Below are 25,449 nucleotides of genomic sequence, written 5' to 3'. Positions count from 1 at the left end.
ATACTTGTCGTATAATAGGATCTCACGGCTGAGATCGAAAACGACAATAGCTTTTGAATCTCATTTTATATAGGACCACCAATAGGTTCTCAACTGCACAAAAATGACGCCGATTGCAACGTTAAATCAGTTCTCATTTGGTATACTTGTCGTATAATAGGATCTCACGGTTGAGATCGAAAACGACAACAGCTTTTGAATCTCATTTTATATAGGACCACCAATAGGTTCTCAACTGCACAAAAATGGCGTCGATTGCATCATTCGGTGCTCATGTTTTCACTAGAGGATTTGTATGAAGATGTAGTATTTCGATCTCAATGTATACTGACACGCCATTTGAAACTCATTGTTTTCATGTTGATTTTTACGTGTCTTCTGAGTTGAGTCGTTCCGTGTTTAGTGACGTCACTTGTCTTGGGATCATGTGATCATGGAATGTTCTAGAAACATTACCATAAAAGGAAATGCCACGTGATAGGTCACGTGATCATCTTGGAACGTTCGAGAACATTACCATATATGGTCATGTGTTTCGACGATTGTGCAACAGCCCGCGCGGTCTTGCGTCAGTCTTCTCTGAGAGGTGGTTGTGAGAGGTGCTATTTTTCGAGTCTTTGAAATTGTGTAGTGCGTGAAAAGTAAGTTTTCAACCATTTATAAGTGTGACGAGGATTTGCGGTGATGGCTAGTGTCAGTGCTACGAAGCGATCGTTTCCTAGTGACAACGAGAGTGATGACGACAGCCTTCCTACACCACCAAAGCGTCGTTGGTTCCAACGTTATAAAGACGATATTGAGGAACAACAAGGTGCTAGGGAAGAACACCGTTTGGATGTTGCCTCGGTCTCTGACGGAGAACATCATGTGTCACCGGTTGTTCAAAGTGCTACCAAGCGGTCGTTTCCTACTGACAACGACAGCGATAACGAGACCCGTCCTACATCACCGAAGCGTCGTCGAGCCCAACATAGTGAGTTGGATATTTCGGAACAACTACAAGGTGCTAGTGAGATGATGGACATTCAAGAGCAGGAAGAAGATGTTTCGGATGTCGTGCAGGTTCTACCTGTCAGGAGAGTCGATACAAAAACATTAAAATTCTGTGATGTATGTCACCTCAGTATTACTAGGAAAAACTGGGCCCGTCATACTGGGAGTAGAGCTCATCAAGCGGCGTGGATACAAAAACAGCAACTAAACCAACCATCCGTCATAGTTCAACCATCCATCATAGTTCAGCCATCCATCATAGTGCAAGTCCCACGTAAGCCTCCGCCACCACCTAATCTTGAAATCATCCAATCTAAAACGGCGTTCAGAGGTCGAATGAAGACGTTTGAGATCAATAATGTCAAAGTAAATGGTTACAAAAGTGTTGAAACTTTTATCGAAGATTCCAAAAAACTTATAATTGAAAAGGTTCGTGATGAGGGAACTTCATTGAAAATCCAACTTATCCTTAAGGCAAAGTTCGCTAAAGGGATTACGGAAAAAGTCGAATCTGATTTTGAATTCAAAACGAAAAACATCATCATTTACGAAGATTCTAATCTATCAGATTTGTTAAATGAGGCAAAACAAAAACTATTGACTGAGATGGAAAGTTTTAATCACAAAGGCTCCAATTGGAACATGAAAACGATTGAATGTCTTTTTTTACATATCAACCGACTTAAGCCTTTGAAAGGGTCTAGTTACATAGCCCTGCCAGAAAAAAATCGCTTGAAACGTGCTGTTGTAAACATAAAAAACAATGATCAGCGTTGTTTCATGTGGTGTTGTCTAGCAGCACTCCACCCTTCAAACGTACACCCGGAGCGGATCGACAGCTACACTGCTTACGTAGATGGATTTCTCAAGTTATTTGATGGGATAGATTTTCCAGTCAAACTGACTGATGTAAAAAAATTTGAAAAGCGTGCAGGATTATCGATCAATGTATACGGTCTTGAAGAAAATAGTGATGTTTTTCCCTTGTGTGTAACAGATGAAGAAAAGCCCGTGCATGTAGACCTGTTGTTGGTTAAAGATGGAACGAACTCACACTACTGTCTAATTAAAAACCTATCTCGTTTAGTTCGCAGTCAAGCTACAAAACATAAAGGAAAATGCTATATATGCAGACGTTGTCTTCAGCACTTTCATAACGAAGACAATTTGAAGACACATATGGAGGACTGCTCTAGACATGATGCTCTAAAAATAAAGCTCCCTACCGCTGGAAAAAATGACAAAATAAGATTTACAGAACACAATAAATCAATGAAAGTTCCTTATGTCATTTATGCCGATCTGGAGAGCATGCTCCTCCCGATTTCTACTTGTGAACCATCGGGAGTTGATGAAAACGGTGCTAAGAGATCGTACACATACAGCTATCAGAAACACGAAGCTATAAGTTTCTGTTACTATATCTCTGGCAGTGAAAAGCCTCCAACGACATATTTCGGGGAAGATGCTGGACGAAAATTTGTCGAGGCGTTGAAAAAGGAGGCCGTGGAGATAAAACAAATCTACGAAAAGATCATTCCAATGAAACCATTGCAGGAAGAAGAGATACGTAGACATAAAGAAGCGGTAACCTGTCACATCTGCCAGGAACCTCTCAATGAAACCGACAAAGTAAGGGATCACGACCACCTCACCGGTTTGTATCGAGGCCCTGCCCATTCCAAATGTAACTTATTGTTTACTAAGCCCAAATTTATTCCTGTTTTCTTGCACAACCTTTCTGGCTATGACATACATCAGTTCATCAAAGAAATAGGACGACAAGGTGAGAAACTCAAAGTGATTCCCCAAAATGATGAGCGATATATATCATTCACCGTTCAAGTTAGGGGAGGGTTGGAACTGAGATTCTTGGACTCTTTTAAGTTTTTAAGTGCAAGTTTAGACCAATTGATTAACAATTTAACTACACATCAGTTGGAGCATACAAAGAGATTTGTCAGATCATCACAGATAGAGTTGGTAACAAGAAAAGGAGTTTATCCCTATGACTTTATGGATAACATAACAAAATATGATATGACAACTCTGCCGGAACTTCATGATTTCAAAAACAAATTAAATAAGTGTGATGTATCAGAATCAGATTATGAGCATGCTCAAAAGGTTTGGAATGAGTTCAACATCAAAGATATGAGAGAGTACACATTGTTTTACAACAAGATTGACGTCCTCCAGTTGGCAGATGTTATGGACAACTTCAGAGACGTTTGCCTTCAAACATATAGTCTCGATCCAGCGTGGTACTTCACAGCTCCCGGATTAGCCTGGTCGGCGATGCTGAAACTCACTGATGTAGAGCTCCAGTTACTAACCAACCTCGATATGATTCTAATGGTTGAAAAAGGAATTCGTGGAGGTGTTTCGCAGTGTTGCTTGAGACAAGCTCGAGCCAACAACAAGTACATGAGTCAAGGCTTCGATGAGAACAAAGAACCTAGCTACCTGGTGTACTTAGATGCGAATAACCTATATGCTTGGGCTATGTCGCAGGCAATGCCATTCGGTGACTTTAGATGGCGAAAAGATACTGAAATAAATGTTTTAGACATCAGTGATGACGCGGCCACCGGCTACATTCTCGAAGTTGACCTCGAGTATCCTGAAGAAATTCATGACCACCATGCAGACTTTCCACTGGCACCTCACAAAATGATTCCACCTGGGTCAAAAATACCCAAACTAGTCACCACTTTGTACGACCGATCTAGATACGTTGTACACTACAGAAATTTAAAACAGTATCTCAACCTCGGAATGAAACTAAAAAATATACATCGGGTTCTTGAGTTTTCTCAAAAACCGTGGATGAAACCATACATCGATTTAAACACTAACATGAGGACCAAGGCAAAGAATAAATTCGAAATTGACTTCTACAAGCTTATGAATAACGCGGTATTTGGGAAAACTATGGAAAACCTTCGGAATAGAGTGGACGTTCGTCTGGTAACTGATGAACGACAGGCGGATAAATTCATTGCCAAACCTACATTCAAGAGTAGGAAAATATTTACGGACCATCTTGCAGCTGTGCACATGACCAAAACATCACTTCTTTTCAACAAACCGATTTACGTGGGGGTGGCTATTCTAGATGTGTCGAAAACCCTTATATACCGTTTCCACTATCAAGTGATGAAGAGCAGATATGGTGATCGGATCATACTCGCCTATACTGATACCGACTCACTGATTTACATCATATATACAGAAGACTGGTACATGGACATGAAAGAAATGATTGACGAGTTCGACACGAGTGCATATCAAAGCTCCAACCCTTTTGGTATGCCTCGAGTAAACAAAAAGGTTCTCGGAAAAATGAAAGATGAGCTGGAAGGTCTGATCATGGTTGAATACGTTGGTCTGAAGTCAAAAATGTATGCCACTGACGTAGAGGAAGGTTTGAATTGTATAAAAACATCTAAAAAGGCTAAAGGAATCAAGAAATCAGTGGTGGAAAATGAAATCACAATAGATGACTATCGCAGATGTTTGAAGACTCTCGAAGATGTGTACAGACAAATCAACAGCATCCGAAGCCACCTGCACGATGTTTATAGTATGACACAATTCAAGAAATCACTTTCGCCAAAGGACGACAAACGGTGTGTTCTTCGAGACGGAATAAGGACGCTACCCTGGGGACATAGAAGAATTCCTACTGAATGTACATAAAAAAATGTAAAAAAACTATTCCTGTAAAATATATTTTTTTCGTGTTTTACACTGTTGTTATTTATTGCCCTGGTGTGCACAAGGTTTTTTGTAGCTCTTTCTCATAAAAAGATCCAATTATTTCTTCACCTCTTTTATCTTTGATTCTATAGGTTATTGGAAAGGTGTCTTGCACTTTGGATATAGTAAATATCTCTCTAGTCCAATTGCGACTGTATTTATCGGCAAACGTATCTTTTTTTGTCACAATCCTCACTCTGTCTCCTAGTTGAAATTTTATTTTTTTAGGTGTGTGAGGAATATTGGAGAACCTCTCAAGCAATCTAGGTACGTCCGCATTAGTAACCTCTGCAGGTTTCATACGAATCGTACGATGGACACTGTTGTTGTACTGATGTAACAGGTCTTGAACTATGTCCAACCACCGAAAACAATTTCGGGTCTCAAATATGACTTTCATTTTTTCATTCAACGTACGATTGAACCTCTCAACGATTGCACTCTTTTCCTCATTTTCAGTATGATACATTTTTATGTTGTACGATTGCAAAACTGACTTAAAATCACGGTTAAGAAATTCTTTGCCCTTATCGGTGTGTAACAGTCTGGGAGCGGTGTGACCGTTGACGTCAATTGCTCGCTTCAATATGAGCATAAACGATTCCGCTACTTCTGCACCCCGTTTGGTCATCAACGGCTCTGACCAGGCGAATTTTGAAAAGGTATCAATCACATTCAACATATAATTATAGCCATCATTCTCACTGGCATACTTTCTCATGACAACCAGATCTGCGGCCCACAGATCGTCTATACCTAGGGTAACAATACGTCGTCGAGGAAAGTGCTTGATCACTGGTCTATGTACTTCCTTGGCGGCCATACTGGGCTTAGGAACTTTGACGAAGGCGCCTTTACGCTGACCGCAAATATTGCATGTCGTATTTAAACGCCATTTGTTGTTAACGGTTTTGACATACTCCCCACTGTCTTGAGAAGTGGTTTTCCTTTTGCATTTCATACAGTAGATTTCCATTGGCTCTTATATAAGTGGGAAACACTTAAAAATGAGTGAACTGCACAGACACAGAATTCACTTGTCCGACGGTCAGAAGCGTAAGCTACGCATCGCGTTTAAGAAGCGTAGAACTGCTATAATTGGTTTAACTAATGATAGCCTCTCACGTGGAGCGGATCATATACTGCTTAACGAAGCACAACACAAGGCTGTTGAAAAAGCTATCCGGAACAAAACCGGTCTACGTCTGGCTGTGAGCTACGACCAGCTTTTGAAAAACAAAGAGGGTGGTCTTTTGAAAGAGATGTTGGAAATGGTTGAATCAAAGGTGCCATATGGAAAACGTTTCATATCTCCATTGATACGTCATCAGGTGGCACCGATTCTCAAGAACCGATTCGTGCCGTGGTTGAAAAACCTGATCGATAACGAGCTAGATTCAATAATTGAAAAAGACCCCAAGGGAGCCGGTCTTAAGCGATGCATCAACAACAAGCTGGACTCTCTTTTAAAAAACCCGTAAAGTCGTTTGAACCTATGTCACTGGGAGAAATAGAGCTTTATGCTAACCAATTAGGCATCCGTGGCTTTCGAGGAGTGTTTATGAGACAGATATTACCCGAAGCCCCTATGGAGTTTGAATGTGGAATCTTGAATCTGGGTAATATCGATTCTTCTGGAACCCATTGGACTTGTTATGTTAAAGACAAAAACAAAAAGTTCTATTTCGATTCGTTTGGAAACGCACCCCCACCACTAGAACTAATAGACTATTTAGGTTCAAACGATCTCTTCTATAATGACATTGCTGTTCAAGAGTATAATGATCCACCTATCTGTGGTCATTTGTGTTTGGAGGTTTTACGACGAAACTCTAGTGATGAGCCTTGGGATGATATCATAAGAGCTATACGGGATGATAAATACGTATGGAGTTGGTGGTGGCAGCGGAAGATTCATGTTCAATAGATTCGGGGACGAGGTGGACTACCAAAGCTCAATTCGTCAACAAATCGAATCACAAACAAAGTCTGAAATTAGGGATCTTGTCAAATCAGGTCTTTCGGAAATGAAGAAAATGATGAGAACACCTAACGACGATTCGAGCCATGTAGCATTAAACACTAGACTTGGTAAAATAGAATCTACGATGAACATCAAGGATAATTTCATTGGTTTTAAAAGCAAACGTTTGGTTAGCGTCTCCAATGCAATTGATAAACATGATGTTGTAAACAAATATCAATTAGATACTGTAAAATCAACGGTGGATAGACTAACAAAAACATTCGATGTTTCGAACCCTGAGGTGGTGAATTTAAACGGACATCGAAGAATAGGAAAAGTCAGCAGATCAAAAGATCTTTATGACGTGATCGTAAGGAAAGAACTAAACGAGTTAAATGAAAAACTGATTATATTCCAGACAATCCTTAACACGATATTGGGTAATATACACGATGACATTATAAATTTAAAGAGAGCACAAAATGGTAATGATATAAGTGACAAAGATGCCGCTAGTGAAAATCCGGGGCAAAGGATGCCAAATGACATTCCATCCAGAGCACCCTATCCGCCTCAGTGATGGTAGCAAGTGCCGACTAGCTCTAGTTAGCTTTATGTCGGAGAACTACATAAACAACGTGTTAGAACCGGGTAACATATATTTTTGGGACAGCGATATTTATCTGATCCCGACGCCATTTACGATCTCAAGGGGATATTGGACTATTGAAAAACTAAATGAAAAAATCAACGAATATATTACTGCATTGAAACTTAACGTACCTACCAACCAATTTTCAATCAAAAGAGAAAACAATCGTATCGCAATAACAAGTCCATTGAAATTTTATCTCGACGAAAAGGCGGCTTCATTCCTCGGATTCTCAAGTCCAGGAGAGAAACCATTAACCGAACAGAAATCGTTTTACGATGTCAATACATTACTGACTGCGCCAAATGCACCCAATTTCAGGGCTGTGGACGCCATAGAGGTACACTGCAACATCGTAGAGCACAGTTACATCAGCCACGATGAGCACAGACACAAACATGTGGAAGCAGAACTGTTGTACACGTTCTTCCTGAATGTAGCACATGGCTACAAGATATATGAAGTGCCAACGGAGAAGTTGTACGTTCCTCTGAGGAATGGTTTACAAACGATCAACCGAATCGACATCACTCTCCGAGATCAAAACAATCGCTTGCTTCAAAACGAAAACGTTGAATGTGTAATAGTTTTAGATTTATATAAGTTCTAAAATGGATATCAATGTGTACTGCATCGAAGAAGGATCCATAAATAATCTATTACCACACCCATTAAGATGTCTTATAGTCGGTTCATCAGGGTGTGGAAAAACAAACCTATTGCTCAATTTTATCTATAACGTAAAGGGTGTAAAGGTAAAGTTCAAAAACCTTTATGTATTCAGCCGATCCATTGATCAGCCAGCATACACACAGCTACGTAAACACTATGAAAAAGTAGAGCACGCACTCGGCACAACTATTGCATACTTTTACTCAAACTGCAGTGACTTGATACCTCTAGACGAATGTAAGTCCAATTCTTTGGTGGTGTTTGACGATTGTCTTTTAGAAGAACAAACAAAAATAAAAGACTATTTCATACGAGGGCGTCATAAACAGATATCTTGCATTTATTTAAGTCAGAGCTACGGACGGGTAGACATGCAAGTAATAAGGAATAACGTTAATCTTTTGTGCATATTCACACAAAACAAACACTATACACAAAAGATATACAACGACTTCGTTGGATCCGATATGATATACCAAGAGTTTGTAGGCATGTGTAAAAAGTGTTGGGCGGAACCTCACGGTTTTATGTCAATAGACACTACTAAAAAACCGCATCTAGGTAAATATAGATGTATGTTTAAGGAAACGCTATATCCCTAATAAAAACATTTATGCATCAAATACGTGTATTTTGTTACATTAACGATATTTTATACGTAAGAGCGTATTTACACTAAATGATAGTGTTTATGCTAAAAAACGATATTTCAAATTAAAGAGCGTTTCTGTGTTAAATAAACGTTATATTTTTATCAAAAGCGTTTCTACACTAAATAAACGTTATATTTATGTAAAGAGCAATTCTACAATCAATAAACGTTTCACATGTACATGTTGGAATAACGATGTGAATCTTACGTCGTGTTTATGTGTTACTAAGTGCACAATGGATACAAAAGAAGCTAAGCGACTTGAGACTCTAGAAAAGAATCTCGTCAAAAAATTTCGGACAGCGGAACAGGAGGAAAAGAAAGAACGAGCTAAGAAACTGGAGGAGATTACAAACTCCCATCCCAATACACATGCAATACAAGACATCACAAAACCCCCAACACGAGTAACAAGTAAAACGCGAGATGAACCTCTGACAGTTGAAAAAGCTAGACAGCTGGAGCAACTGCAAACCACTCTGCAAAACCAGTTCGGAGAAATACATGTTAGGGAAATGGAGGAACAACGTGTAAGGGAGAAAAAGTACGAGGCTATCACCAAAGCGATTAAAGAGAAAAAAGAAAAGGATGAGGTACTGGAGAAAAAAACAAAAGAAATGCTGAAAAAACAAAAATACAACCAGCTAATGAAACGCAACTTTAGACCATCAGTCTCTAGTACACCAGACCGAGTTGGTTATATCGGTTCCACTCAATACGATGATTATGAAGATGAAAAAATGGAAGTAGTTGCGGATCAATCAATAAAACAGTTGATGGATACCAAGGTCGTTAATCTCGGAGTGGTCGGAGCTAAATATCTACCACGAGCTAGTGACTCTCAATTCGGCATTTATTTCGATGAGATAGATGAGCAACTAAAAATCGGTTCTGAACCGATTGGGTTTGATTATGATGATATTATTGTAAACAACAAACGATTTAAAGGTACTGAAGGACTTTGGAAACTTTTAACGAAGAAAGGGTTTGTGCAGTCTAATGAATACACATCAAACGATTGGCAGACATATAAAGATATGCTTTTGATGACAAACTCTATCTTCCAGAAAAATGATCCTACTACACGACGTCCAAAATCTAGTTCAGGACAAAAATGGCGGAAAATGATAAAACCTATTTGGGACGAAGTTATCAAACCGACCGATCCGATTGAACAAGATATGGAGAGGGATCTATTGACGGGATCCGGTTTAAAACGCTACCATGACGGTCCGGTTGAATATCGCTACATCAAAGACCTCAACGAGCTCATCAACCGTCTGAATTTTATTTACGCAGAGGAGGTTGCAGGCAACAACAACTTTCACAACGAAAAACTATCTGTTGTTAAATTCATATCCGACCGTATGCAAGAACTGATTGACCAACCGAACGGGGTCAAATACGTAGTACGATGTTTGTCAGCCTTGCCTGAACGCGCGATAGAAGGCTCGGGATTGTTGAACGACATCATCAACAAATTACCTGTAGAACTACACGCCCCGCGTAACTGGAAATTCGATACGTACAACTTCTGCGGTCCAGGCACGAAGCTCGCTGAACGATTAGGTCGTGGTGACAAGGGTGTGAACCCTTTAGACGATGCGTGTAAACAGCACGACATATGGTACAGAGACCACCGGAAGCCCGAAGACAGATGGGTCGCAGATAAAGCGTTACAGAAAGCGGCGTGGGATAGAGTGACGTCTAGCGACGCGGACCTTAACGAGAGGAGCGTAGCCCTCGCGACCACAGGTGCGATGTGGTTGAAACGTAAACTAGGGATGGGTTTAGGTACATCCGCGTGTTCATATCCCTGTAGCAAAAAAATGGGTATATATAAGTGAACAGCATGGACAACGCTTGGCGAATCTTGTCCCGCGAACCGAAGGCACCGAACGGTGTACTCACCGACGAGCTCGTTATGAAGTTCGATAGGTACCTCAACTGGGACCTGTTGTCAGTTCACTATGATTTCTCCATCGATATGCTACGTATTTACTTTCATCGTGTTGACTGGGGTCCTATTCTGAAGAGGCAAAAATTCAGTGAGAGCTTCCTTCGTGAGATGGCACCAAACTTTGAGCATGCGTGGTTTGCTGTCAGCAAGCACCAAATACTTTCCGAGTCGTTCATACACGACTACGCAAACAAAGTCGATTGGGAATACATTAAAAAATTCCAGATCGTTTCACAACAGTTTTTGGATGATCACAAAGCTTACATGGAAGAGGAGTTCGATGAGTAAGCCTATATATATATATACCATGTAATTAAAAAATAAATAAAAATAATTAGCTTATATTTTTTTTGTTCTTCTGTGTTATTAAGTCATTGTAGACAATGGAAGCACTGTACGAACGTTTCTCCACCGGAGTGGTGAAAAGCGAGTACCGAGCTGTTATGCCGATATCCGAGTTGAATTTCAACACACCAAACAATTACACAATCTTCAAACTCGATCACGGAGACACGTTTTACGACTCAGCAATTCAATATCACATCTGCGGTGAGGTAGTAAAAAAATCCGATGGTAAAGCATATGATGCGACTGCCACTATAGCCCTTATTGACAATTTCATACCATACCTATTTACAAGAATCGAACTGAAAAAACACAACACAACAATCGATGTGGTCGATCATCCGGGAATTACAAGCACTATCAAAAGTATTCTAAACTATCCTCAATCGATGAAACCCGCTTTGCAAAACTGTGGGTTCGCATCAAGATACTCGCTTGGTGGTGGCAAGTTCGAAGCAATTGGAACCTTAGCGCATCTCGGGTTAGGGTTCTTTGACCACATGCGATACCCCATGTACAAAGGTGGATTCGAGATTGTATTCACAAGAGCTGAAGATAACGATGCTCTATACCATTGGAAAGGAACCGGTACCGCAGCTACCGAACCTGAGGATGGCAAAGTGAAAATCACTTCCTTCGTTCTCAGAGTTCCCATAGTGGAATATACGTCAACTAGCAAAATCCAACTAATCGATGGTCTAACAAAACTTAGTGAAAAAGACGAGTTGGTCTACAACTATTATCAGTGGCAATGTATTGACAAAAAGGGTGTGTTCGGATCTACGTACACATTCGACATTACAAACGTTTATAGAAACGTATACAACCCTAGATTCGTAATCATGTGCTTTCAAACTAACCGCACGAATGATCAGAAAAAGAACCCGGCGCAATTTGACAGCGAAAATATAAAAAACTTTGCAGTTAAAATAAATGGTCAACGTTACCCTCAAGAACTACAAAACGCTGCAATCCTCGAGGGACGTTGGAGAGTGATTTACGAGCAATTCATGAGATATCGTAAGGTGAATTTCGATGACAGCTCAATGATCATTGACCCAAGCGAGTTTATTTCACACTACCCACTGTGTGTTGTCGACACACATCTTCATCCGATGAATACAGACCGTTCTAGAAGTGACATTCAAATAGAATTCGATTTCACAAACGCAATCGCATCACCATCGGCCGATTCAGGCACTACCGCATATGTCATCGTAGTCTCTGAAAACGCGTTTGCCTACGACATATCAAGGAACATAATCAAGGTGATGTAACTGCACATTTATATAAGTGAGAGACATGGCACAATTGGTAGATTTACTTAACGCGTGCCAAGCACCCAAATACACTAAAATCGAAGAGCTGCGACATGAGCATCCCTACAGAATAGTGGAGTTGCAGCGAGTCGTGACGAGATACGGTCCCTCGGTAACTGCTACTGTCGAAGAAGACCCTTGTGGCAATCTAAGAAAATTGTATCTCCCATGCAGGTACAACAACGTTTTGACAGACGTCATGATTAGAAACTACAACAACGGTGTCAATGAAAAACTTGCTTTGATACCCAAAAGCCATGGTCAGATCGAGTTTACAACAATAAACTAATATAACAGAAATAAAATACGCAAAATAACTGAAAAACACAAAAAAATATTTTTTCGCCTCCGAAGGATTGGCGTGGTCGGAACCACGTGCTGAGTCACTCAGAAGACACGTAAAAATCAACATGAAAACAATGAGTTTCAAATGGCGTGTCAGTATACATTGAGATCGAAATACTACATCTTCATACAAATCCTCTAGTGAAAACATGAGCACCGAATGATGCAATCGACGCCATTTTTGTGCAGTTGAGAACCTATTGGTGGTCCTATATAAAATGAGATTCAAAAGCTGTTGTCGTTTTCGATCTCAACCGTGAGATCCTATTATACGACAAGTATACCAAATGAGAACTGATTTAACGTTGCAATCGGCGTCATTTTTGTGCAGTTGAGAACCTATTGGTGGTCCTATATAAAATGAGATTCAAAAGCTATTGTCGTTTTCGATCTCAGCCGTGAGATCCTATTATACGACAAGTATACCAAATGAGAACTGATTTAACGTTCTTTATATCTACACAAAAAAAATTGTCATCCAAATCAGAGGATCAGTCTCTGTCTGTAAGATCATCCTCTGTTTACATGTGACGTCATGGACACACCTCCCTTCCCGACCTACCTCAACCCACGTGGTCTACACTCCTCCCTCCTCTGTCCTAGAACGTGAGTTTCAAATGGCGTGTCAGTATACATTGAGATCGAAATACTGCATCTTCATACAAATCCTCTAGTGAAAACATGAGCACCGAATGATGCAATCGGCGCCATTTTTGTGCAGTTGAGAACCTATTGGTGGTCCTATATAAAATGAGATTCAAAAGTTGTTGTCGTTTCTGTAAAGTCGTCCAAATCAGAGGATCAGTCTCTGCCTGTAAGGTTAGGTTAGGTTAGGCAAAGTGAGGTTACCTACCTCAACCCACGTGGTCTACACTCCTCCCTCCTCTGTCCTAGAACCCCCAAAATGACTACTACTAACGACATAAACCAATTAACAGGAAAACCAAACTGAGCATTGTGTTTTATGTAAGATTTATAGTAATTGCAGCTGTAAATAAATGGGTATTAAAAGTAAACCGTTACCTAGATGATCAGTGTTTCCCAATCACAGAATAGCCTTCTCCTCCAGTCGAATAGCATCCACCATATTCATTTCATACGTACTTACTTACTATTATTTATTATTGTGGCAACAGCATTGGTGCCAACTGCCAACTCACTGTTACAAATAAAACTAGATCAATAATAAACCAATGTTTCCTTTTCATTTCAACAACGTTTCTTCATGTAAGTAAATTTTCATAATTGTTTCCTATCTGTAGCTTATTTAATGTAAAATGGTGTTTGCCGTTGGTGTTCAATAAATAAATATACATCGATTATAGCCACGGCCGCCTCTAACTACAGGCCGCGGCCTGGTAGAACTGGCAAAGTCGCAAGTGGTGTTGTTTAGTGACAGGGTGACAGGCATCGAGGCATCCCATTTAAGCCGCGTTTACACCGGAGTTTCAAACAAAAACTTGCAAACTTTTATTGCAAACAGCAGTTGCAAACAGTAGTTTCAAATAAAAGTTTGCAATTTTTATTTCATGGTTTTTGTTTCCATGTTTCATGAAAATGTTTGAAATAATTTCAACCTTGATTGAAACATCATCGATTGAAAAAAAACTTCCACTTGGTTTTCCCATCGTCGACCCCCGATCCAGATCGACTTATTGACTTTTTAGATTCTCTGTTAAATTGAATTATGAGGTTCCTCGTCTTATTTTGGACCTCTGCCCTGCTTAAGTTAATTTCCCGTGACATGTCATTCCATGCATAGTTTTTCTTGCTTTTGTTTTTATAGTCAGAAATAGTTTGATTCCAAAGCACTTAATTTTCTCTGTAAAAGCTAAAAAATTAACTTTGATAATATTGTCATCTCTTCACTCCATCTCACTCAGTAGATCATCACTCACAACACGCACGAACGATACGAGATAAGTCACAACAAACACGAGGTAGCAGTCCAGACAGGGTTCACTGAGTCGAGACACAGGGTGTTGCGAGTGATCACGTGAGTGAGACTGGAGGTGGTAGCGAAGGGGATCGCACGAAGGGGATGGCGGAGAAATGTTTCTGTTTCGTGTTTCAACGGCTCTCGGCTCATAGTGACCGAAACTAGTGTTGCAAACAAAGAGTTTGCAACTCCCTTTGATCTTTATCAACTTCAAGTGGAAACAAAAATTTCTGTTACAAACACTGAAAAACTGTTTGCAACGGCGAAAAGTTTCGTCTGAAAATGGGCGTTTTTAGAGTTTTTAGAGATGTTTGCAATTTCTGTTTGCAACTCGTGTTTCAAACTCTGGTGTAAACGCAAATTTAGATAACATGGCAGACAGGTTACATCAGCTCATTAATTCGCACTTTATTTATTTAAATTTAAACTTATGAACATAAATTTATTAAAATATTGAAAATAAAACATACAGAATTGAAAACCGAAACAATATGAATTAAAAATCGATATCTGTACATTTTAAGCGGATTAAAATTATTTTCATAGTCCAGTAACCAATCTTTTTTTGATACAACAGTACAACCAACAGCTGACCAGCTGATTTACAGCCAAAGCTGCCAACGTATTTCGCGCGCATACGACCTTGTCTGCATGTTACGCGCTCACTATTTCGTGCCTTCACGTTGGAAATCTGGAGTGAGTCCCTAGTCCCTCCCTTGTGTCCCATCTCCCATCCCAGTCCCACCGGTGGGTGGTGAACGGTGAACCCAGTGCGAGTACAGTGAGTGAAATACCCAAATCCCAAATACCACACCTCCACCTCCCACAATGACCCACATTTACAACATCCAACCAGTCTAACCTTAGCAATTAATTAATTTCAAAATAATAACAAGTCTTCTTTTCAATTCTTTACTCGTTTACTCTTTCTTTCGTATACGAATACGATTTCAGCTCAGGAGTCAGGAGTGATAATGGATGAAGATATAGAAGAAACTAATGTCAGGAAAAATTCTGTTAAACGACATAAACCAATTAACAGGAAAACCAAACTGAGCATTGTGTTTGATGAAAAAGCAAGAAAGTAAGTACTGGAAGTTAAGTTAGGGTCTAAGCTTAGCTGGGTTATAATAGGCTATACAGTATTTACCTAAGATAATCTGTTTGTGAACATCATTTAGATACAGTTTCTTAACTGGGCTACGCTACTAACAATTTAAAATAACTTATCGATTCGATTAGTGAACCTCCATTCGCTTTTTGGTAAGTTATAGGCACGGGAACAGGGTACAGTTTCTTAACTGGGCTACGCTAATATCGATTGAAACTATCGATAAAATAAAACTATCATAACCTAACCTAACCAACCAAACTTGCTGATGGTGAAAAAATCGCATGAAGGTTTACTAATCGAATCGATAGTTTCAATCAATATTAGCATAGCCCAGTTAAGAAACTTTACCCTTTATTTGATAATAGATTACTAAAAATATCGACTATTAATCAATATTTTCAATTCGATAATTTCAATCAATAGCCTATATAAGCGTAGCCCAGATAAGAAACTGTAGCCTACCTATAGGCACTCTTTTCAGACCCAGACCTCAGCTTAAGCGTTCAAAAACTACTTAAAGAATTCTTTGGCGCCGAGGCCGCCATTTATTAATAATTACGCAGAGGATACGCGTCCGCTAACCTGGAGTGGATTAGGCATCTGGCAGTTAGGGGGCCTACTGTCATATCCTAACCTAACCAACCAAATTTGCTTAAACACCTGTACTTACTTAGTGGCAACACCTGGTACTTTAATAAAAACTTGCCTCCGTCCATCAACATAGAAAGACATCCAATCTATAGAAATGTGGTCGAATTAGATGTTCTGATGAAGATTTACTATGGGTGTTTCCATAGCATTTTAAGTTATGGAGTTGCATTTTGGAGAGGTTGTAGCGAGGCCAACAGAGTTTTTCTGTTACAAAAAAGAATTATAAGAATTATATGCAAAGTTCATTACCTGGAGCATTGTAGGCCTTTATTCCAAGATCTAAAAATATTGACTCTTTCATCTGTCGTAATTCTGGAATCTTCCTTGCTGGTTTTGAAATTTCCTGAAATATTTAAGAGGAACGAAGAAGTTCATAGTTACAACACAAGAGGCAAACACAACGTGCACCTTAAAAGCCATAGAACAACTTTGATCCAATCAGGAGTTCAAGGACTGGCCAGTAAAGTTTTTAATAGGTTACCGGTTGGATTAAGAAGTTGCTCTGTACCAACCGAATTCAAGAAAAAATTGAAGAATTATTTAATGGAAAAGGCCTATTACTCTATTGATGAATACCTGAGTGATGAAGATATTATATAGGCCTACTACTCTATATAAACCAAAATGACGACCACGGCTGAAATGCTACAAGTGGGATACCTTCAAGTATGCAAGTATGCAAATGTTTTGCCTTCAGAGGCTCCATTCAGCACCCCAGATTGTACAGAAAGTGAAAGTAATCAATTCTGTTCCAAGAAATAATTTATGGCAGTGGTTGACATTTGTATGGAACAGGGTGTCTCAGTCGCGTATTGACCAGGTCGGACCGGACAGAGCTTGTGCAGAGTGGTTGATGCGTAACGGTGCGCTCGTCCAGTGGAAGGGACATTCCAAGTTTGTCCCTCACTACGACAGCCTCCCCAAGGACGATGATCCTGGCAAGTACTATCTACAAGAGGTAGACGCTACAGACTCGTCAATCTCCCATCATGGATTCCCTTACTTCAGACATTGTGACCATGTGGACAAGATCAAATTGCAAGAATGTTTGTATTTGGACGACTCGGCCTTGAGTCAATTGCATTATTTAAAATCATCTCTTCACTCGCTCTCAATCATCAAGTGCTATGGGATATCTAAAAAAGGACTACTGTCTCTAGGCAAACTCCAGAATCTAAAAGAACTTCAGCTTTCTGGCCTGAAAAGCTTAGAAAGGAGAGTTGGATGTTTGCATTGAAGAGTTAAGCAAGCAGTTGCCCCATTGTGAGATTAAAGTGAGTGAAAATACTGCCAAAGAGAGCAGTAATGAAGAACAAACAGATAAATAGGGGGCAGTACAGCAACGGCTTTTGCAAAATATCATTAATAAGCTATACTTGTAACATGGACTTCATGGACTTCATAGCTACTCCGCAGTAACTTAATTGGGTTAACTAACAAGACTACAAGATCGCACCACTCATCCTACACTCATCTCCATTCATACTTGGCTTAAAATACCTACTTTGTATGGTCACCATTTCATTAAAAAGTACTGTATTAAAGTTAAATTTGTTGCTGATATATTTAATTAGGCCTAACTTGATAAAAGGAAGGCTCTCCCCCAAAAAGCTACTTAACAAAGTTGTAGTGTTGATGTCAAAGAACAGTTTTAAAACGTTTTTAGAACTTTATAAGTAACGTGTAGATGGAGGATGAGGATGAGCCCCTTGTTAGATGAGTTTCTGTCCGCCTTGCCAATAGTAAACGGCCAAGTTAAGTTTAGTGACTCAGTATAATTACTGTAGCCTAAATAATGTACATAGTCTTTATTTTTATCATTAATAAATATAACGCAATCTATCAGACTGGTTCTGTCAAAGATGAAGAATTCAAGTAAGTAAGTAAGTAGTAAGTAAGGTAAGGCTGTATCTGAACAAATCTGGAACAAACTTGAATATAAGCAGTTGAGAGTATTCATTACTGGTACCTAGTGGTTGGAATCACTGAATGAAAATAACCGAATCAATCAGTTATTTTGCTAAACAGAGAGGTTGAATTATTCTTACCAAAGTTTGTTAGTTAAATTTATTTTAAGATTTTTTATTTTTACCGTATCTTTTAGCGAATTTCCCATATAGGGAATAAGCTATTACCGTAGTACTCATGGTAAGACCTGGACCCGAGACCGATCTAATTTTTCATTTTGAGGTCCCTAGAGGCCAAAAACACCATCCGTTCAAATTAATATATATATATACTAGCTGACCCGGCGAACTTCGTATCGCCTAAGTTATAGGTTTCCCCTAAGACAGACCGATGGAAAGAAAGTACCGTTACGTTTAATTTTCAAGATGATCTCGTTCGCATCGCTCAATCACGTCCTGGTTGAAGTTCGTTCGCTACACTCACTCACCTTTGGGTTGGAGCTCGTTCGCTACGCTCACTCATCTTTAGGTTGGAGCTCGTTCGCTGCGCTCACTTGCCTTCAGGTTAGCTCGTTCGCTACGCTAACTCGCCTCCAGGTTGAAGTTCGTTCGCTACGCTCACTCACCTTTTGGTTGCAAATTAGCTGTTGTCATAAATGTAAAAGAAATAATAGTGCTGCACCCTGTTGGTAATCCTTGTAACTTTAATGCTATTGAACATCATAGAACAGAACCAACTTGTTTAATTGAAACAGCTGTTAAGATTCATTAATTCCATTTCTCATAAGGTTAACATGGGAAACTCCAGAGCCACTGGGGCGGAGCCCTTTTAAGAATTTCGAAACGGGAAATAGTTTACGTCCGATTCGCATACCTACAGAATTTACACACCAAATTTCATAACGATCGGTGAAGTCGTTCCGGAGGAGTTTGCAGACAAACACTGTGACACGAGAATTTTATATATTAGATATTTATATATATATATATATATGTGTCCGTTAGCGCGATAACTTGAGCAAAAATGATCCGATTTTGATGAAATTTGGTACAAACGTGTAAACCTACGTTTATTTGAACGAGTTTGCGATCCAGCATAATCGGACCATGGGAACGGGGGATTATGGGGGGTTTTATGGGGTAAAAATGGGTTTTTCCCATTTTTGAACCTAAAAACAAAAAAATTTGCGATTTCTTTCTAAAACGTTTTGTAGAGCTTAAAAAAAGAAATAATTTAGTATATTGAAGCACTGTTGTATGCCTAACGGTCATGGAGAAAATTCAAAAATTGTGTAATTAAAAATTCCCATGTTATTCTTAAGGAGAAAATGAAAATTGTTGTAGTTTACTTGTTTATGGGTATATATTGATCAAATTTGGAACATTTATTTATTTCATCCTATACTATAGATGTATGGTCAAAAAACACTTTTTACCTTCCCCGTAGCAGCAAACCTAAGCACTTGTTAAATCTAATGTTATTTAAATAGGGAATAATATGTTATTTATGGAAATATTTTAGTAAAATAGTAATCAGACAAGTTGAAATTCGCTTAGTCTGCAGGTTTGCTGCGGCGGGGGTATTTAATGTATATAACTTACCTATAAGTGATTACAAACTGATACATATTTTTAACCCTAAAATTGTTACACTAAAATATTACCGATACTGTTGCCATGTTGTAAGAGGGGCGATTAAGATCCTAATTCAACAAGTTATATCTAAGTTTGAAAGTAGTTGAAATAAACAAATCTCTAGAGTAGTAGGCATACATATATGCTACTGTAGGCATACATGCTGGCCTAATGCCATAGCTTAAAAGTTAACATGTTTTAGAGAATTCCTCACTGGATTTCGTAGAAGAAAGCTGGAGAGGAAGCGGAAAGCTCAAGAGCAGCTAAAAGAGTGGCTGAAAGAAGAAAAGAAACGCATTAAAAAAGAAGTAAGTAGGCCTACTTAAGTTATTTAGATCCCTGTTTTTAACTTTATAACAGATCTTACCCTACACTCTATGTTTACTTGTATTACCAATTCATCACTCAAATTAACTAAGTGGTGGTTCACGAGTTGGGGGTTTCATGGCCCGCCGTTATTGTTGATCTCGGCCAATTTTAACCAATGGCCAAAAAATGGGTTCACGACATAGAGCGTTAACCGAGATCAAGCCTAGCCAAGACCAACGCTGGCTGTTGCTCAACAGCAGGGATTTAACGGGGAACTTTCGTTATAAGGTTGGCAACAGCCACATGGGCTACCTGCCGGGCCGCTGCTCGCGGTCAACAAGCCTCAAAACAAAAGGATGACCAGGGTTGGTACGGTCAGGGAAAACCTGGAAACGTCAGGGAATTTAGTTGGTCTGGAAATTCTCTTGAAAGGCTACATTTTTTACAGATATGCTACATTTTGCATCTACGCCTCAATACTTGGTCAAAAACATCGAGGTTTGACGAAAATATTGATGTAACAAAAACATCGGGAACCTACCATCGATATAAAAAACATCGAACATCGACAGACATTCCGTCATCACCCTCTGATTACTGGCTTTAATTGAACGCACCGAGCTCCCAGTGTTTCTACACGACCAAAAGAATATAATCCCGGTCACTGGGTTAAGAAATCCCGATTAATCCCTTAAGATTTTTGATGTAAAATTCTGAGTGTTAAATTAGACATATTGTGTTTAAATAGTTGTTTTATAACATTGCTATTATATTTTGTTAAGGTAATTTTTTCGATTGGGGTTAGTTTTTCACTAAAATAAAGCATAGTAAATAAAAACGGACGTCATAGCCAAAACTCCTGTTTTATCCCACATCCCCTTCAAATCCCGCTCATCATGCTCTAAAAATCCTGTTTTCAGGATAATAATCCCACGTATGGAAACACTGCTAGTACCGCGATGCACGGAAGGATAGGCCTACATTCATCGTTTCAATTTCAATACGATACTGAATACAATTCTTCATTGAATTTATACCAATACTGATTCAACCTTTAATAAAATAAAAAAAACTGCACTTGTAGGAGTTAATAAAAAAAAATTTATCCTGTTAGTTGAAACATTTAATAGTTTAGTTTGGTACTACTTTTTGTCTCCGGTACAAGCATGGTAGTTATTTTTCCAATATCACATGTTTCTTCCGATATAAGCCGATGATATCGCAAGCAAAATATCGATATATATCAGTATCAGAAGCACCGTATCGTCTATCTGCTAGTGTCAAGTCAAGGCCAAGTAGAACATAAAGTAAAAGTCAATCAGAATCAGAAATCAGAAAATCTTTTTGTTTCATATTTATTTACAAGATGTTAAAGTGTGAGGTTAAGTTAGTTGGTACTCTTAATTTTCCAGATTCCAGATGTTTAATTCTTTCCTTATTGGTTTTATGAGTAAACTATTTAGGCCTACATTTTTTCTAATAATTCTTGATTCTGACTATTCGATATCGTCTTACGGTATACCTGGAAAAAGTATAATATCAATCTGGAAAACCTGGAAAAGTCAGGGAATTTCATTTTCCAAAATCAGTGCCAACCCTGATTGCTGCATTAATTTTTTTCTTTAGGCTACTTAAAAACAATCCATAACTCCAAAATTATAAACTTAATGGAAGTAGGCTACATAAAGGTTTAAGTAACATAGGTGTAGCAGCATATGGTGAAGTAGCATAAGGGTTGGTGTAGTAATCCATACTGAGCCGTGACTACTTTCCACTGGCGAATGTCACGACTCATAATCAACGGTCAAATTGTTTTTTGTATAGTAGGTTAGTTTGTTAGTTTGTGTTTCAACTTTTACTGTTCCAACGACCCTCAATGAGGCTGTGCGTCAACTTCTTATTACTCCCACCGCCAGGTGTCATAGGTTGAGTGGCTACTTTTGGCTCCGGTTCGACGAAAAATTATTCCGTTCTGATCTCTTATTTTTGGCATGTTTTCTATGTTTCATTTGCCTAAATTCATCAACGTGAAGTTTTTCTCAAATATGGAGTAAAGCTAGGTTGCCTCTGGCACCTTGATGGGGCCCGTGAGGAGGAAAATGGATTGGCTCACCTCAGCCTTGGCGGAGAGGAATGTTCCAACTAGGCTGGCGCTGGATTATGGCCCCCTCTCCGCCCTGATTTGTCTCCCCTCCGGTGCTGTCTGCCCGAAAGTAGTGACATACCATACAAGTTACCATTGTTGTTGTTGTTATATTTTTATAGATTTATTTAAAAAAAAAAGAAAGAGACTATTACAGTATTAGTTGTTATAGGCCTACAAAGTTATATTTATTGTTATCTGTTTAAAATGTTATTCTACAGTCTATTAGCTTACTTGTTGACATTTTTAAATTTTATAATTTTATCAAATATTCATATTTTAAATTCATTCTGATTTTGGGGCCCCTAGATGTTAAATTTGTTACCAGATTAAAATGGATTTTTTGAAAGAACATAAATATATATTTTTATTGTTATAAATTTGTTAATTTAAAAATAATTTTTGAAAGGTAAAAGCTAGCCTAGTAAGGTCTTATTTAGAAATTAGCCCATTTGATGATTAAAGAAATTACTGTAAGTTAGTAGGCTAGATGGGTAACAAAATCATATACATTTTTTTTTTCAGAGTTATGTATTCTTGTTATTGTGTTGTTATGTTTATTTAAATTGTTTAATACAGCTTGTTTCTCTCAAATGGTGCGTTGTTCACTTGAACCTCCATCCATGGCTCTCATCTTGTTTGGTAGTTTTTTGTGAGCCACTTCTCGGGCCTGCGCATGGAATCACGCTTCCAAGTCGTTGGCCTGGGTGCGGGTACGGGGGGCGCGGATACGGGTGGCGCGGTTCAATACAATTTGGTAAAATTAAAAAAAATGGTATAAGTATTGAAGATTGATTTTTCAGGTATTAGTATGGAGAATCGATAAATTTTGGTATAGAGACAGAATGCTTTTTTTATGATATATTTATAACTGTAGGTTTATGAACTGGTTTTAAATTTTTGGATTGTTTAATCAGAGTAATATTTAAATATTGTACACTGGTGTCAGGCAGAATTACAGTAATCACAAATGTTAACCTTTAAGTGAGCAAGATTTTTTCAATAACTAAAATAGAATTGCGGGATTTGGTGTGATAACGCATTTTGCATCACTTATCATCGGTCAGGTTGTCGTCAGTTGACCTTGACGTTGACGGCGATGGACAAGTATGTCCCCAATTTAACAAAGTAGTGTGGTAAGTTTTGCAAAAATTTTAAATACCAAATTCAGTGACAACGGGTTCTATGTTTACCCCGGACAAATATTGTGGGTTGGTGTTTTAAGCTGGTCACAAAAAGAACTGTTTTACAAATTAGAAATGTTTAAATATTTTAATTATGTTACTTTGTGACCGACAGGCTCGAGAAGAAATTAAGAAGCTGGTGTTGACCAATCGCCCGATTCCTGAGCTCGAGCATTTGCATGAAGAAGAATATGATTTACCAGATCATACAGTGAGTGTAGTGGAGTTGAATCCTGTGGATTTGGAGAGCAAAAACAACTGGATAGGGTCAAACAGAGTAAGTTTTATAGTTTATTTTTCTATGCCAAATTGTATTTATATATATTTTTTTTTTTTTTTTAGTTAGGCTATTTTAAATTCTGTTGAATTGAAGATTCCTTCTTCTCAGCATTGTTTACTAAATTAATTGTAGTAGCCTCAGATGATTTGGAACAATGACAAGTAGGTAATGTAAAAAAAACATTTAGCCGAAAATGATAAATGATTTTTTCCTGGTCGATTTTAAATGTTCATTTTTATTCTTAAACCTCCATCTCTTAAACTTGTACCCTTTTTTGTCTTACAAAATAAAAAGAGCCACTTACCACGTTTCAAATACCGGGTTTTTTCTGAATTTATCTATAGGCTAGAACTGTAAAAAATCCTCTTTAAAACGTTTATTATTGTTATGCTCAATCAGACAAACTATGTAAGCGTTTAAGAAACTTAAATAATAGGAATTTAACATTAACTGTGTTAGCCTGCTATGCCAACATTTATCCTTGAAGCCTAGGCCCTGTGTTCTATAAGTATCTCTTTTTTACTTATATTTTACTTATATGAAATCATGTTCAGGTCCAATATGAAACAGACAAAGAAGATGAATCAGAAAAAGAAGATGATGAAAAGGAAAAAGAAAGCAGTGAGTTGCTTGGAATGGAGCTGAAATCAGAAAAAGATGTGAGAAAAGCAATAAAACACAAAGCTACAAAACAAGTGCAGAAGAGTAAAGCTTTCCAAACCAAACAGCGGTTAGAGAAGAAGAAACAGATTAAGAAATCACATAAAAATAAACATCAGAGGGTAAAAACTAGAATGAAGAAAGAGAAGTTTAAAGGTCACAAAAAAAGATAAATTTAAATAAATTTGATTGTTGCAAAGTTTTTATGTTTTACTTTCCTTACTAAGAATACATTTTTAGCGAATTTTCCATATAGGGAATAAGCTATTACCGTAGTACTCACGGTAAGACCTGGACCCGGGACAATTTTTTTTTTCGTTTTGAGGTCCCTAGAGGCCAAAAACACCATCCGTTCAAATTCATATATATATATATTTATATATATATACTAGCTGACCCGGCGAACTTCATATCGCCTAAGTTATAGGTTTCCCCTAAGACAGACCGATGGAAAGAAAGTACCGTCACGTTTAATTTTCAAGATGATCTCGTTCGCATCGCTCAATCACGTCCTGGTTGAAGTTCGTTCGCTACGCTCACTCACCTTTGGGTTGGAGCTCGTTCGCTACGCTCACTCACCTTTAGGTTGGAGCTCGTTCGCTGCGCTCACTTGCCTTCAGGTTAGCTCGTTCGCTACGCTCACTCGCCTCCAGGTTGAAGTTCGTTCGCTACGCTCACTCACCTTTTGGTTGCAAATTAGCTGTTGTCATAAATGTAAAAGAAATAATAGTGCTGCACCCTGTTGGTAATCCTTGTAACTTTAATGCTATTGAACATCATAGAACAGAACCAACTTGTTTAATTGAAACAGCTGTTAAGATTCATTAATTCCATTTCTCATAAGGTTAACATGGGAAACTCCAGAGCCACTGGGGCGGAGCCCTTTTAAGAATTTCGAAACGGGAAATAGTTTACGTCCGATTCGCATACCTACAGAATTTACACACCAAATTTCATAACG

General features: G+C 38.6%; 2 protein-coding genes across 2 annotated transcripts; both read left to right on the top strand.

The window, feature by feature from the left end:
* Positions 1 to 684: 684 nt before the first annotated feature.
* LOC129005010 (uncharacterized) lies at positions 685 to 4,695 on the top strand. The gene has a single exon (XM_054433758.1). It carries the CDS (start codon positions 685 to 687, stop codon positions 4,693 to 4,695), a length of 4,011 nt encoding a protein of 1,336 aa, XP_054289733.1.
* Positions 4,696 to 15,415: 10,720 nt separating this feature from the next.
* LOC129005042 (nucleolar protein 12-like) lies at positions 15,416 to 24,690 on the top strand. Its single transcript, XM_054433800.1, has 4 exons — positions 15,416 to 15,689; positions 20,115 to 20,220; positions 23,664 to 23,825; positions 24,383 to 24,690. The coding sequence occupies exons 1-4, from the start codon at positions 15,580 to 15,582 to the stop codon at positions 24,659 to 24,661; spliced, it is 657 nt and encodes a 218-aa protein (XP_054289775.1). The 5' UTR covers positions 15,416 to 15,579; the 3' UTR covers positions 24,662 to 24,690.
* Positions 24,691 to 25,449: the final 759 nt, after the last annotated feature.

This window comes from Macrosteles quadrilineatus, unplaced genomic scaffold (genome assembly GCF_028750875.1).
Source record: "Macrosteles quadrilineatus isolate MER2022 unplaced genomic scaffold, UCM_ALF_1.0 Scaffold_14__1_contigs__length_3811126, whole genome shotgun sequence".
Lineage (NCBI taxonomy): Eukaryota > Metazoa > Arthropoda > Insecta > Hemiptera > Cicadellidae > Macrosteles > Macrosteles quadrilineatus.
This window is presented reverse-complemented; position numbering and strand designations above follow the sequence as displayed.

Bases quoted from the DNA above. Each gene is read 5' to 3' on its own strand.
- LOC129005010 (XM_054433758.1), top strand. From the start codon at position 685: ATGGCTAGTGTCAGTGCTACGAAGCGATCGTTTCCTAGTGACAACGAG.
- LOC129005042 (XM_054433800.1), top strand. From the start codon at position 15,580: ATGGATGAAGATATAGAAGAAACTAATGTCAGGAAAAATTCTGTTAAA. The intron at 15,690-20,114 runs GTAAGTACTGGA...AACATGTTTTAG, and splicing joins TTTGATGAAAAAGCAAGAAA to AGAATTCCTCACTGGATTTC. The intron at 20,221-23,663 runs GTAAGTAGGCCT...TGTGACCGACAG, and splicing joins AGAAACGCATTAAAAAAGAA to GCTCGAGAAGAAATTAAGAA.